The sequence below is a fragment of the Rhea americana genome, unplaced genomic scaffold (assembly GCF_003343005.1).
Source record: "Rhea americana isolate MKP2758 unplaced genomic scaffold, rheAme1 scaffold_57, whole genome shotgun sequence".
NCBI classification, from domain to species: domain Eukaryota; kingdom Metazoa; phylum Chordata; class Aves; order Rheiformes; family Rheidae; genus Rhea; species Rhea americana.
In genome coordinates this window covers 3,332,953-3,348,805 of record NW_028186723.1, presented here as the reverse complement: position 1 = coordinate 3,348,805, position 15,853 = coordinate 3,332,953, and the positions used below count along the sequence as shown (strand labels likewise).

The 15,853-nt window shown below is 37.3% G+C and overlaps 1 protein-coding gene across 2 annotated transcripts in view; it reads left to right on the top strand.

Annotated features, from left to right (window-relative positions):
* Positions 1-15,853, top strand: part of GFRA1 (GDNF family receptor alpha 1) — a 138,977-nt gene that overhangs the window by 79,981 nt on the left and 43,143 nt on the right. For both annotated transcript variants that reach the window (XM_085319087.1, XM_085319086.1), the window contains exon 4: positions 6,264-6,603. In XM_085319087.1, coding sequence (XP_085175213.1) covers positions 6,264-6,603 — 340 coding nt within the window. The remainder of the gene's footprint in view (positions 1-6,263; positions 6,604-15,853) is intronic.

Below are 15,853 nucleotides of genomic sequence, written 5' to 3'. Positions count from 1 at the left end.
AAGGGTCATAACCTTGTATTATCTGATTTGCTATAATATTCACACGAGCTTTATGGGAATTGAACATAAATTTGAAAAATAGCGAGATTAGAAAGGATTACAGTGCTGCAGCAAAGAGTTAGAAGCTTTCTCTTGGATTATTTTGCTGGGGCAGCACTTTAGAGTGAGCCTATTATAAGCAAGAGAACAGTAGTTATGTTAACATGGTAATTAATCAAGTCTGAGGAAAAAGAGGAAACAAGTTGTGAATTCAATTCTGCAGTAATAAAAAGAAATGCTGAAAGTTACCCTGTAAATTGGCATGAGTGGTAAACAGTCCTTCACTGTGTCTTGAGAACTTGCATGCAGTAAATCACGTCTCATGGCAACTGTGTAGGTTTGAGTATTTTCACAGATTTATTCTTTATTTCTGTGTGTGCAAGTTCCTTCTTAATTCTGTTGACTTAGTATTTAGCTAATAATAAAATACTAAACAGTGTAACTGGGGAGCATATGCAGTAATGCAGATCCACTTTGAATATTTCAGGGGAAATTAATTAGAAGAACTCAGCTGAAACTGTGGTGATAGCCTTCCACATCACAAAACCGGTCTCTGATTCAGTACAGAGCGTGAATTGTATATGGAATGACTGGAGATCTCTCCTCCAGAAGAATATATTCTGTATACGGTCCCAGTCAGGCATAATTCATCCAAATACTGGTGTAGTGTAGATTAAAATAACCTTTATACCCTAAAAAACCTTTAGGGTAGAATTGAAATCATTGGAGCAGTAATGTGAGAAACAGTGACTGGATTAGTTAGCAGCAGTTTGAAATTTCTTTGTTTAGCAGCTTCTGATTTTATTTGTATGTTTCTGCCTCCTATGTGAGATACCTTGGGCAGAAGCAAAAGTATCATTAAAGAACCAAATTCTTGTAACATAGATTATTGAAAATGCAAAATGCCTCTAGTGAATATAATAGATTTAACTGTGCTAGTATGAATATAGTGCAAAACTGCAGTCCTCAGTTACATATGGAAAATTAGGGACCCTGGCATAAGCTTTCATTATATTTGTAGCAGATCAGCATATTTGTGTGAGCGAAGACAGAACGAATTTAAGCAGCAGACCACAAAGTTGTTAATACTGAGAAGTAGGGTTTCSTCTCCATCTCTGCTCTTATGAAACAAAACTAATTCAGTTCATAGTAGGGTTACAAAACTTTCCTCTTATATAACCCATAAGTCAGAGTACATGTTTCTGAAAGAAAGGGGAAGAGCTATAGTATAGAAAGATTATATTGTTTATGGGATTAGAAGAGAGTGCAACTAGAATCARGCCTCTGCAGACTTAAAATTAAGGCAGTAGTCTTCCTGCTTTCCAGTCATTGTTCTTGTAAGGGRAATTACTCTCTGTTCTGACACAGGCCAGAGCCCTGCATTCTGCCTACTCAGGAGAGCTCTCATCCTTGGGCTGAAGCATCATGCACTCTCTTGTGGTTTTCTGCCTGGGTTATATCACAGTTGAGTGATGATGATCATGTCTGTTGGTTCACACTAAGCAATGTACTGATTTTGATCTCTGTAGGGCTTGGACAGGAGATTGTCTTTTATCTACTCGACTCAGGGTGGATCTGTGAGCGGTTCAGAGAAGAACTTCAGGGACCTGTGATCTCTAAAGTCCCTGTAGTAGCTTGTGATAGACTTGCATAGCCCATATTGGGAAGGACTGACCAGGAATTTTAAATGTTACAGCTTTGGACTCAAGTACCTAAAGTATCAGTTTAGGCATTTCTGTTATGTCCAAAAAAAATGGGAGTTTGTTTGTAAGCATTTAGGTGCAGATAACAATCTTTCCCATGTTCTCATTATTTTCTTTTAATCTGCTCTTATTACAAAGCACAAGTATTTTGGTGAAGTGCATAGCTGCCCTTCTATTCAGTAGGATCAAGGTGCTGCTTATCCTGTCGGTCTTTGGTTCCTACATGCAGTATTCTGCAGCTGCATTGGAGTAGGCACATACCCATAGGGCCACCTCTATGCTTTGCAACTTTGCCTTCCATCACATTAATATTTACTGCTCTTTTTTACAGCTGTCTCTGTACTAAATGTCCTAGAAAGCCTACTAATGCTAATTACTTCCAAATAGTAATTGTAATTTTAATGGCAACCTTAGTAAATTCTTTTTATGCAAATTGCAGTTTAATACGAATCTTATAGAACAAGTGATACTTCTTTCACTACTTCCACCTCTTAGGCACATGAATAAGAAGCTCCTAAGATCCTCTGAGAATCCCTTCTAGTGAGCCATGGGGTTAACAGGAGTTGTAGAGATAGCCAGGAGGCTTACAGGTGCAGAACAGAAATGGAAAGCCAGGAAAGATGAAAGATTAAGGTAAGGAGACTATCCGAAAGAGAGTGAAGCACAAGGAAGATTATAGAGGGCAGAGGAAGCCTTATTAAAACTTTAGGAACATCTCTGGATGAAAGAATGAAGTGGTTGGTTGGCTCCTTTCTGCAGAGTTTTTCTAACAGGAGCTGGAGTCTAGAACTGCTGCAGCTGTAAAAACTGTGAGCCAGTGGAGGACTCCAGTGGGTAACAAGTACCAAAGTAGTAGCAGCTTTTACTACAATATAGAGCCTGTTTTTTCTTTACAACAATTGGTCTAAAATCATCTTTTCTTGCATTCAAGTATTATATGCACAACAGAGGAGCTGGGAGCTGGTGATCCACATGGAGGTAAGGTAGTATCAGTCAGCTGATTGTTGCTGTTCCAGAGTTTCTGCACATTACGCAAACTGCCTGGCAGAAGGAAATTTTTGGGAATCCTAATTTTGCAGATGTTGGGCGCTGCTGTTTTCCCACTGAGACAGCAGCTCCTGGCTACAATTGAATTCCTGAAAATTATGCGGTGGCTCTGCCTTACACCACAGCAGGCCCATAGCAACAAAGCAGCTTGCAGCTGCTGGTTACTTTTGCTGATAGGCTTTGTCCCATTTTTTGCAGAAGCTGCTCTGGTGTGCTTGTAGCTGCAAGTGAGAACCAGTGCCTCACACAAAGGGACATGGTATCAGTTTTCAACTGACTGGAAATAACTTACCTCAGAGTCTGCRGTAATTTGGCAGGAACTGAGAGCTGCATGGTTTGGCTGAGATTTCCAAAATGGGCCCAAGGCAAAGCAGAAAAAACACAGGATGGTGAAATGGTTGTGGGCAGGACTCTCTACCTGTGCCAGGCTGCTGATCTGACTGCCCCCTACTCCATACCCAACCCTCCAAAGGAGGAGGGAACAGAAGAAGGATCTCCTTACACAGACCTTTTCAGAGGGATGCTGTCAGGAAAAATAGCTCTGGATTAGCTCCATTTGTTCTTAATGTAGTCAGTACCTATCAAGAGCCAAACTTCTGCCTGTCTTAATAATTTAAGCTTTGCAAAACAGGAGCGGAGTGAAATTTTGACATTATGTATTACTACTGTGTAAGTAATCTCCAAAAGCATTCTCAGTATTCTTAACTATACTTTCCACAGGACTTAGGAATAATTACATTATACTTTTGTAATAAAAACTAAAGCATAAAGTGTGTTCTGGTTTGTAAATTTTACAATAAAATGTGATTTAAAAGCTTGGAGAAGCTAACATTAATGAGAAGCATTTGTTTAGACAGTCATATTTAATTCAAATGCAGTTGATGCAGATCTTACATGTGCTGTATGCTACTTTTGGTTTTAAAAGGTAGAAATACTTTGTGCAATGTATAAATTCCAGAGTCAATAGCTAGAGTCATATGTATCAAAATAGAAAAAGCAAGTGGCAAATACCTAAATAGCTAAAACAAAGACCCAAAAAACCCAAACTGGCCCCAGTTCAGAGGTGACATGTAGAGAAATGTGAGTCTTGGGTAGGTATCAGTTGTACAAAGGGTAAGAATGAATGTAAGTACCAAGGTGGTTTTATGAACAATTTGCACCTAGTGCAATTTTCATTCAAGATAACTTTCTGTGCTGTTTATGTTTTCATTGATTTTGGCTTATACTCTATTTTCAAAAAAAATCATTAACCTGTCACTTTTGATTTTTAAGGTACTCATATTCACAGTGCTTTTTAATTCTGTAGCAGCATTTACTATGTTTTGGACCCTTAATGGAAAACATGTATATGACTGAGCAAAGAGCTGTAGAGCCTGCTTTATTGAATCTTAGTTATTTGTAAAGAATTCTTTATAATGCATCATAGAGTAAGTTGATGTCTGTTTGTATTGGTATGCCCTATTTAGAGCTCCTCCACAAAATATTTTTTTAAAGAGTAGAATTCAGCAGTTGTCTTCTAGGCACAAATTACCATGTAATTACTCTGTAATCACATAGTAATTAGCGTGTACTATTCATATATTACATAATTACATGCCTTGCAGATTACATGGTAATTATATTTGTACTTAACATGTAATTCTCTATACTGTATTACAGGAAAAAAAAACTTCTAGAGTTCATAGTTAAGATTATAGTTACGTATTAATGTAACAACATTCTATGTAACAATGGTATAATTTTATGAGAGTGATATATTTTAGATATGCAATTTCTTCTGAATCTGGTACGGCTTAAGTTGCAGGAAACCAGTGTAAGAAGTGCTTGACTATGGTAGTTTATAGTCAGATCTTTTTAGTTTTGTGATTTGTGATGATAAGCGAACAGTTGCAGCTTATTGTGCGGGAAACTGATATTGGAAGGACTTGGAGTGCATCTGTTAAATATACAAATGCTAAATATACAAACCCACTGAATGTAATTACAGCATATTGCTAGAGTGAAAAACGAATCTAATGCATGTCACAGTTTGGATCGTGTCTGGATGTGTAAGATACGTGAGATAGTAGCAAGTGTCGTATATGTGTATGCTAGCATCCAGGGCCAGTCTTAGGCACTGTAACTGCAATACCTCTGTGCACTGTGCTGACCAAGCCACGTCATCTTTCTCTGCCATGAAAAAGGGAAAAGGTTGACATCCTGATCTAGTGAGGCGAAGTGGCAGAAGAATGGAGAGGAGGAACACTGAGTTGCAGAAGGTTCTTGGACAGAGTTTTGGGGAAAAGGTGGAAGATCTAGATGAAAAAATTTTTTCTAGGAATAAGTTAGAACTTTAGAACTTGTTTGAAATTTGTTTTACCTCTGACTGGACTTTTTGGGAGGTTGCTGCAGGGTTTTAGATATTTGCAAAAGATGTCTTGTTCAGCTTGCAAATTCTATATCGATAGGAAGTTACTGTATTTTCTTGGATTTGTGATGTTGGCATTCCCAATATCCACAACAGCAGTAAGATTTTTTTTAATTGAAATTTGCCAATTGTTTTCATTTCAAACAAAGACTATGTCGTTCATTTAATATCTGGATAATATATTTAAAAAATTAAATCTACAAGTACAGTCTTACCTTTTATATAAATAATTTTCCTATAACTTGTTGTAGTCTGTGATGTACGTGTGTGTGTGTGTGTCTGTCTGTAAAAGAGAGAAATACTCCTTGATTTCATATATTTCTTTAACAGTGACTTACTAATTCTTTGCCAGCTTCTTCAAAGCTTTTAAACTTCATAAAACCTCTAGGGTTCGGGTGATATCTGTAGACTTTATAGGAGTATCTTGAACAAAGCATGGATTTTACAGGCCTTTTGCGTGGCATTAGCTCACAGTTGTGAGGCTGCACCTGCTTAATTTTCTGGCTGTGTGGGCTGCTCTGCACCTCAAAAACTATAGTAGTAGGCATATAGCTTTTATATTCAGCAGAGTACCCAAATTAAATTTAAATGTTATTCTACGTGGTGAAGACTCATAATGTCATTTTTACTGTGTAAGGAAAAATTAAGACATCAGAAAGTAACTGGTATACAAAACCAAAGTTAGGAACCCATATTTGCATTGTATTCTTGTGCAATCAGCCAAATGTATCCCTTCAAACTTATCAGTGATTTTGACAGCTTTCTAGTGGGGCCAGGTCTTGCACAATATTACCCTGCTTGTCTGCTACAAAGATGATAAAGTACAGCCTGCTTAGTGTAATCAGCATTCATTTGCCAGCATTCTGATCTTAACACGTACTTGTGCTTTTGCTCAAGTGGTTAAACCATTATCCAAAGAAACAAGAACTGTTCACAGATTCTGGCACTAGAAGTTTTCTATGTAAAAATATATACTCAGGATCTGATTAACAGTGAAATAAGCACAAACATCAAAACACAGTATAAATGTGACACATTTCTTACTGCTGTTGTGTTGTTTTTTCTAGTGGAGCCAGTACTTTCAAAGGGGAACAATTGCTTGGATGCAGCAAAAGCTTGTAACCTAAATGATACCTGCAAGAGGTTCAGATCTGCTTACATAACCCCCTGCACCAGCAGCACGTCTAATGAAATCTGTAACAAGCGGAAATGTCATAAGGCCCTCCGGCTATTTTTTGACAAAGTTCCCCCAAAGCACAGCTATGGGATGCTCTTCTGCTCCTGTCGAGATGTAGCCTGTACAGAAAGGAGACGGCAGACTATTGTTCCTGTGTGTTCATATGAGGACAGGGAGAAACCAAACTGCCTGAATTTACAAGAATCCTGCAAGAAGAATTACATCTGCAGGTAAGATAGCACATGGCAGGGGAGTGATTAATGAGGTACCAGAAAGAATTTTTGGTACTGCTGGAGTTACCAGGTCTGAGGGTCAGAATATACACTAGGGACTAGGACGGGTCCTAGAGAAAAAAGCAAAAGCGTTGGACATCTTTAACAGAATAACAAAAGCCTACATCTGGTTATAGTGTGTGCCTTCTGCACAACCATTCATGGCTGCTCACTTTCATTATGGAAGAATCTTTAAACCTTCAGGAAAGATACCAAAACAGAAATCTGTTTCTTATAGATTTTCATTGGAAACCTTTTCCTTATGTGTCTCCATGAAATGATACCTCAGAGTGATTTTTATTCCCCATTAGTGACCAGGTGAAAATAGAACTATTCATTATAGTGGGTTTTATTTTCACTGTAGCTTTGCATGTGAGCACTAACACACTCACTAGTAATTGTATGTGGACACAAGCCACATGTGGAACTTCATATATATTGTCATAGTACATAAGCAGGGGAGGTTTCTTCATGGAAAGGAAAGGAATTCACATTTGTGGACAAGCTTATACTATCTTAAAAACTGTTTTGGGTTTGGGGTTGTTTTATCTGCCCTCTTCTGTCAAAACTGCTAGGCTGATATAACTGGAGGGTCATTGATTCAGTGACCTAATTCCCAGTCTTTTTCCTCCTCTCTGTGTTCGGAAGGAGAGAGGCTGCACAGAGCACAGCTTCTCAGGACAAACTTGGTCCCTTGCTTTTAACAAGTTCCTCGCAAGTTGTCATAGTATGCTTATTCAGTGGCATACAGAACCCTCTCTGCCCTTAGGAAGTGCTTTAGTCCTACTTAAMATCGTGTATGTTTATATAAGAATGCTGTTGTGCTAATGTCATATTAATGAAGTTGTACCCGAGAATCTCACTAAATTCCTTGTGAATTATCAAATTCTGTGAAATAGCAAGGAAGGAAATAAACACTATATTCATATGTCAAGGACAGTGAAATCATGTTTGTACATACCTTGATAAGCAGTTATATATATGTGTATAGTAAAATATTTAGAATTTTAAATATAAGATCTCCTCTCCTGATCTTGGACTTAGACCATAGCTGGTCAGATGTGAGTGTTGTTCGTAGGTGAGGAGAGCAGCTCTCTACCGGCTATGGCTTAGGAGAAGGCAGGAGCCAGTTTCATGCTGATACAAACTAGTACAGTCTTAAATCTGGGAGTTTTCTTTCGAGCCCAGTGAGTAGCATTCAGCACCTTCATATATAATGCTATTATAGCTTATATAAGCTTATATAAGTTGGGGTTCAGAGCCACTAATTTTCCATTTCTATGTTGTGTTATTAGTCTTTTTGCTTACATATATAGATATAGATATAGATATAGATATAGATATAGTCTTCCCTATATAAACACCCTGTTAAGTAGCAGAATGACAACATATTTACTGTGTTTTCAGCAAAAATTCCAAAGTGCTACAGTGCCAGTCAAATGGGGGAAGAGGATTTTATAGTGAAAATTCTTCCTAATATTCAGGCTGTAGCGTTGTCAGGAATTCCTTAGTTAAATTAGTGCCATTGCTTCTCTTTTGATTGTATTTTCTTTTGGTCAGCTTTGGTCTAACATTATCTCAGCAGCTAATTTTTTAATGTCATTTTATTTAATTAGACTTTATGAGTCTTGCACTGATGTTGTGTTTTTTCCATTCCAAAGCTGTAGAGGCAAGCTTGGTGAAATGTCTGTTCCTGGTGCCAAAGTTGTAACAGGCACTAGGGTGAAAATGGATTTCTTTATTTTCTTTAAAATGTCATCTTAAATAGTTTGGACTTTTTCATGCTCAGTGAGACATGCCTATTATGGAGAGGGAAAGCAGTGGTACAATGGAGAAGATGGGAAAATGCATGTGGGAACAGTGCAGCACTTCTGGCCTACACCTGGAGATACAATAAAGTGAGGTGTTGCAGAGTCTTCTTACATAGACATTAATACCTCCTAGGTTGTCTGTACCACTAGTGTATTTAGTACCTCTATCTCTACTGTCACAGAGAGGAGAAATTAGCACCATGGATACTCCAAACTATGCACTCGCAGGGAGCCAGTTGTGATTTGTTCCCTGTCATCTTTAGGAAAACAGGGACTCGAGGAGGGGAGGAAGGAAAGGGAGGAGGAGTATTAGCATGGATAAATATCAGCCTACATTGTAATTCCAGATATGTTTAGAATAATGAAAAGCAGTAGCCGCTAGGAACATAATTCTGACTCTGATAACTTCAATTTCATTTTGGAATCAGAAAGTATACCTAAATGAATGAAAAATTTGGGAATATGTTCTGACTACTGTGAAATACAGTCATTTAGAAACTATTATTGCTTGCCTATTACTTCTATTACAGGTTTTTTTAATGCTAGTTAAGACAAGAGGGATAAATTCTAAAGGGTCTTTGAAAGTATAAACACTACTTACTCAGAAAAGCAAGATTTGAATCTGCCCATACTCATGTATCAAATATCACATAGGCCTATGCAAATACATATTTAAAAATTCAGTTTTGGATGCTCTTTAAAAGCCTTGCCCTGGATGCACACATCATTGACTCTGTTTTTGAAAGAGTATTTAGAGCAGGGAAGCAATTCAGCTAAGCTGCAGGTACCACCAACTCATTACTGAGACAGTAGGACACTGCTGACTTTTTTTTCTTTGTATTCATTCATTCATTCATTCATCTGTTATATAACATAAATTCTTGATCAAGGGAAAAAGACACCAGAAATGTCAAGAAATGCAAATAAATTCTGACTTATGTAAACAGTCTTAATTTTTAAACTTCATCAAGATACTAAATAGTGCATTTTCATTATCATTTTTCTGCTGCCTCTTTGTATCCCAATCTATATCCAGCTTTGAAAGATACTAGAGTCTCTCAGACTTGCCTGAGACTCCAATGCAAACTGAAAAAAATAAGCTAAATAAAAGAAGCATTTAGACTTTATGGTTATTATAAACATAAACAACATTTCTAAGGAAAGTCAGTATACTATCAAAAACTTTCGTGAACTTTATCATCCTGGAATAGGTAAAATGTCTGAATCCTATTCTGATTGCTTCAGCCACCACTTAAACTTCAGATAGTTGACTGGCATGTTTTAAAAACACTATTCTGTTCTAAATACAGCAGAATATAGTAAATACACACAGGATAGCATGCTTCGTTCCAGTGTCATATTTGACAGTATTTCAGAATGCTATTTTCTTTGAGTAGTGAAAATATGAGTCATTAGTTTGGTCTTTTTAATAATCTGTTTTTTTCAGTTTGCATATTTTGAGTCTTCTTAATATATTCATAAGCACTGAGCAGAATGATAGCAATACAGACACATTATTTATTAAAAGAATAGAAAAACTAAACAGTCAGTACAGTCATGTGATGTAGAGATCTGAAAGGAATAGTAGAATGCTGCTAAGTCAATTTTTGTTAAAATAAGAGTCTAGTAATAGAATGCAACTTTCTTGCCCTCCACAGTGACTTTAGTCAAAATGATTGGTCAAACCATTTTGACTCATTTTTAGTGTGAAATAGCCAGATAGATTCCTGAATAATTTTAGACACCAGCTACTTGGGCTTTTTTCCTTAGCTAAAATTAATATTCCCAAAGATTTGCCTCTGGTTTTATAGTTAATGCATGTTACTGGCTACAGATATGTGTTATTGAAAAGAAAAGACAAAATGGCTGCGCAATGTATTTAAACAACTTTTTTGCCTCATGGTGTCTGAAGAACAGTAGTGAAATATCCTGCTAGGTTTCAGTGGAGGTGTCATTGCATTGAAAACTCAGTAAAGATAGTTTTGCTGCTATATATTTGGAGAACCAAATTTTTACAAATGTATTTTCATTGGCACATTCTTATAAACACTTTTAGATACTGCTGTCAATATCTGGTCACCACTGTATGGTCACCTAAGATAACCAATCTTAATTTTGTTGCAAGTACCCATTCAATTCTGTATAAAAGGTATTTGCATTCACAAGTATAAGAATGTCATGTGCAGATATGCAAACATTTCCATTACTGAATAAAAGAATTAAAGCACAGTAAAGCTGGAACAAAAGCTCAGCTGCTTGCTATGTTTTCTGAAAATGTGAGAAACTTGCCAAGAAATTAATATTCCTTCTTTATATTCTGTTGGACACTTTTAATGATAATCTACCATGGAAAGGTACCATTTCTGTGCCTATTTTCTGTAAGGCATGTGCAAATCTGCAAATATTTTATACGAGTTCCTGTTGTAAAAGTGTTTTTTTCTGTGTAAGACATTTGGATTGTTCCTGTAGTACATAATATCACTGATTGCAAACCATACACCCTCATGAAAGAGACTTGCCAGAGAAGGAGGTGGTTCAATTCTGTAGATAAATCTGTGATGAGATGCTGTAAATATGCAGTCAACCTTTTTTGTCCTGCTATAGAAGAGGGGGAGCCCAGCATCTCATGTTAGGAGGGAGCATTCTTCAATTACGGTGACAATAAGTACTAGAGAGGAGTGCACCAAAGGGATGTGGGTGTGTGCGGTTGGATGATGGGGGAAGGGAGAAGAAATATGCCTTTTGCTTTAAGTTTTCTATTCCTTAGAGTTTTCTTTCATTGTTCTCACTTCTCCCCTTGCTTTCCTCACATGCCTCTCCTCTTTCTTATTCTCCTTTCATATCTTTTTTTTCTAGACATCCCAGTCATTATCTAACTTTTACTGGCTCTCTGACACATTAGAATTCTCTCTATTACAGCCACTTATGGTCCCCCCTCACCTGCTCTTCTGTATGCTATCTTTTTCCTCCTGTAATACCCTGCCACAGTCCAGTGATCATCTGTAATTCAGAAGATGAGAGGAAAAACGTAGGTGCTACCTCCCTCTGTGAGCCTTGTAGCTTACGAGAGTTACAGTTCAGTTGGGYGGCTACCAAGGTTGACTGTTCTGTCTTAGATCAGCTCTAGCTTTAGGTGTTAAAAGGACGTTCACAGGATATTTTCATGAAGGGTACAGTAGCATCATACACATCGTGGAACAGAGCTGGAGATGCATCCTTGAAGGGTATTTATATCAGTTTGGCACTCAAAGCTGTCTGGCAGCTCCTTCATATTATTATTTTCCTGTGGGTATACAAAACCAGAACAACAACATAGCTTTTGTAATGCTGTTAAGGACATGGAAACAGGGGTAGTCTTGATTTCTAGAGACATGCAGACTGTGTCTATATTGTATCTTAGAAGACTGAGTCAGGGAGTGGGCGAAAAATCTCATGTGCTGCCTGATTCATCCTGCACTAGATGCAGGAAGCCTGCAGTGTAGCAGGGTTAGCCAGAGCTCAGGCTACCTATAAATCCCTTCTGCCCTCACTGCTTTCCACATCAGGGCTTTGTGAGTAAGGACCCTGTGGCTGCACAATATCGAGTGGCAGAGGAAAAGCACCATACAATGCCAAATCTAGCTTGTGGCCCATCTACTGCATCATGCCAACAAGCTCACGTCATGTCTGTGAGCATAGCCTTAGCTTGGAGAAGCACGTTTTTTTACATATGTATGTGTGTATAGCTAGATGTACCATATTTACTTAGACAAAAAATATACTGATTCCTTTTGATGAATTAATASTGAGGAATGATCACAATTCAGAAAATTCAGTTAAAATGAGATCTGAATAGAGATGGGACAGAATCTGGTATGCTTTGCAGGAGCAACATGATGGTGTAGTAAAGTGTGCGCAGAGAATTGCTAGCCTGGAAAAAAAATGAATGCAATCTCTGCAAAATAAGCAAAAACCTTTCAAGTCAAGGCAAAGACAGAAAATGCTGCAACATCAGATATTATTTTCTCCCCTTCTAAATCCATTATATGATTCATTATTGTGATGTTTTTTGTTAACAGACTGAAAAAAATGTAGTATTATGTCCCCCCCCCTCCACACACATAAACAAAGGTCATTTTAAATTTCTTCCTTCTAAGTAAATCTCAAAATGAATCAAGCAGTTGCTGCTTAAAGCATATCCATAAATCCCTTTGGAATCTAAAAATGAGAACACCCAGCGAAACAGGACAGACAGCTTTGTTCCCATTATAGTGTAGATAGATCTCATTCTGTGGTGCCAAGATCTGTTTGGTTAGTCCTCATTTCTACTCTCTGTGTTCTGCTTAAGAGGGTCTTGAAGATTAAAAGCTTGCTGGATGATTGACGTTTTTCTGAAAGAAGTAAAGAAGCAAGCAAGAATATAATCATTAGAAAAATGACTCAGCTTTCTTCCTGTACCAGAGTTTCACATCACTTTGTGCTTTAATGGTCAAGAGATCCTCACCCATTCTGGTTTTATGCTTTAATAAGCAGTAAGTAGACAATATCTTTACACTGAGATCCTTTGTCAGGCAAGCCTGAAACTTTTAAAGCAGCAGTCCTGTCACTCACCTAGAGCCTTGGCTCATCCCTGAAACTCACTAACCAAGAGAAAGTTCCTTTGTGTGCTTCTATCTATAAGAAAAAGTTATGCCTTAGCATTGTCAGAGCGATTTGGTTTAGCCAACTTACATTTTGCATAGTGTAGCTTTCACAGTCTTTCTGATATTGCTGAAGTCCTACTATCCCTACTGTCTGATTGTTTTTAAAACCTAACTGTAGCGCTGTAGAACCCTGTCTACAGAGTTACAAAATAGAAGGAGGGAATAAACTATCTGTGAGTTTGAACATACAGCAAATCGTAAAATAAACTGGGATACAAATGATYAGACTTTAATGGATGGTATTTAGATGCCCTACATTCCACATCAGTTCGTTGATTCCAAAAATGATTCAGTGGCCTAAGTACTCACAGCCACTAGAAAACATTAGCTCTGGGAACTTGGGGGGATTTGGAACATCTAAGTATGGCCATCACATTTGTGTATCATCCTGTCTGAAAGGCTTGTTTTTTCATTCTGAGTGAGAAAGGACGACTGCCTGCCTAGTACAATAAACATGAAGACTACAGATTAGAAACACCATCCAGGAAGGAAAGTTACAGCAGGGCAAGTTTGGCCCATTTTGTTTTGTTCCTGTATCATTGAGGGGAATATTAAACTGTATATGTTGCAGAAGCAGTTTCATCCTGTTTAGTCTAAAATATCAAAAAGCAAAAAGTTAATAAACTTTAATAAAAGGTAAATTTGGCACTAAACTTTTTGACAGAGCTTCTAAACGTGGAACTTCTCATGTTCTTAGTATTAAGCAAGCACTTAATTGCTTTGCTGGATAGGGTTCCAGTAAATGGAGTGCTACCACTGATTTGTTAAATTGTTAATAGAAGTTTGTGAAAGCAGAAATTTAGCATGAGCTAATGTTTGCATGTTTGCATGAGCTGTTTCCACTCACTATTCTGTTCAATCTGGTGAAGAGATTTGATCCCTTTTCCGTTTTTAATTCGCACTCCACCTGATAGTCGCATTTGGCTACCTTGTTTTTATCGGGCAAAGAAATAGTGTTTTCTTTAACAAATCAAAATACTTTCTCATTTACCTCAAAACATCTATATACTATAGGCAAGAAACTGCTGTATTTTTAATGCAAATAAGAGAGCTATTATATCAAATCCATACTCAGTATACTTCCTCTGATATAAGTGACTTCAGTAGATTTTTTCCAGGGATGAATTTAGCTATTCCTGTTCTATGTAGGTAAATCTTCAGGCAGTGCTAATTAAAAGAATGTCAACGGATTTTACCATTCCATTATGTTGGACTTTGTAAAGGTTATTTATATCACTCTACATCAGCCCCCGGTGAGAGAATATTTCTGGTGGCAGTTCATCTATTAAAATAGCTGCAAGAAAATGTAAGCATAGGAACTAAAAATAGTACCTTGTTTCTCAACAGAACAAATGACAGCTACATGCATATTTTTGAATTTTAGCATTTTAATGTATATTGAATAGAAATTGCATTGCTTTCATTATATTTTAAGCACTACCATGTTACTAATGGAGTAACTTGCTGTTAAATGGAAGCCAGATTTAAAGGTACCAATGTCTGGAAAGAGTTCTTGGCACAGAAGGTAGTTGTTTCCTATGCTTTGATTATCTGCTGGCTTTAAAATAAGTAAGTAACACAAAAAGTTTCCTGGTGTGTGTTTACTGTTAAACACATATTTTCTGTGTGAGCTTACTGTGACCCTGCCTGAGGTCACATTTAAGACTAGTATATGACCTTACATTCCTCTGTTTGTGGTTACACTGACTTGTTCAAGCATATGCTGTAAACCATTAAAGCAGACTTTTATATTATAAAACACATGTGACTTAGACCTCTGCTAAATAAAAAAAAAAAACTATCATTTTAATTATTTTCTTTTGTTCTGATTCAAGTACAGCTTAAAGAGTTTGTCCTTTCAGTTCTGATGCTCCCCTTTCTAATTAGGCATTGTGAAATGCTGGGGATGTGTCTCAGTAACTGGCCATCATACAGCATTGCAAAACATTCTTCAAAATGGACAATATCTTCCAGAGGAACTCCTGTAAACATCTAGATATATCACAGGCTGTCAGCTTTCTTAGCCTCAATGGCTGTGTTCGCATTTTTTGCCAGGGGAGACAAAAAAACCTCTTAAGACATCCACATCATCCTTGACTGGTAAAGATGGTTTATTTGCCAATCTTATACTATAAATCAGTGCTTTTCTTACTAGCATTATACATCCATATAGCTACTAAAAGCAAGGAAAACATGTTGAGTAAGATCAATGCTATATTGGTTTGCTAGTGCCAGAACCTTGTGACTTGCTTTTTGATGAGGCTGTTTTGTACATGAAAAAAAGTTTCCCATAAAAGAAATTGTAATCTACTTTTATCTGCTGTGGTTATGATCTCGTATTTGTTGTCTGAGTCCTCAAGAATAGCTTGAGGATGAGTTTCAGCTATACTGGGTGCCCGCAGACCTGGCTGAAGTGCAGCACCCTGCGCAGTTTTTCTTTCATTTAGCCAGGTCTCTTACAACAGATGAGGAAASAACTATTCCATTTAGGGATGCTACCACAGATATCACAGTGCCACTCAAGGATGCAAAAACAATCCCTCACTAATCTGAGGAAACCTGATGATCTAGTGCATCATATTTTTAGCAGCAGATACCTTTGTGGTCAACAGAGAACTTAGATACTTTGTAGATTATTTTCTGTTTCCAAACTCCACAACAGCCTCATGCTTGAGTGAGCTGCATTCTGTTATAGTTTATTCAAATGGATACAGA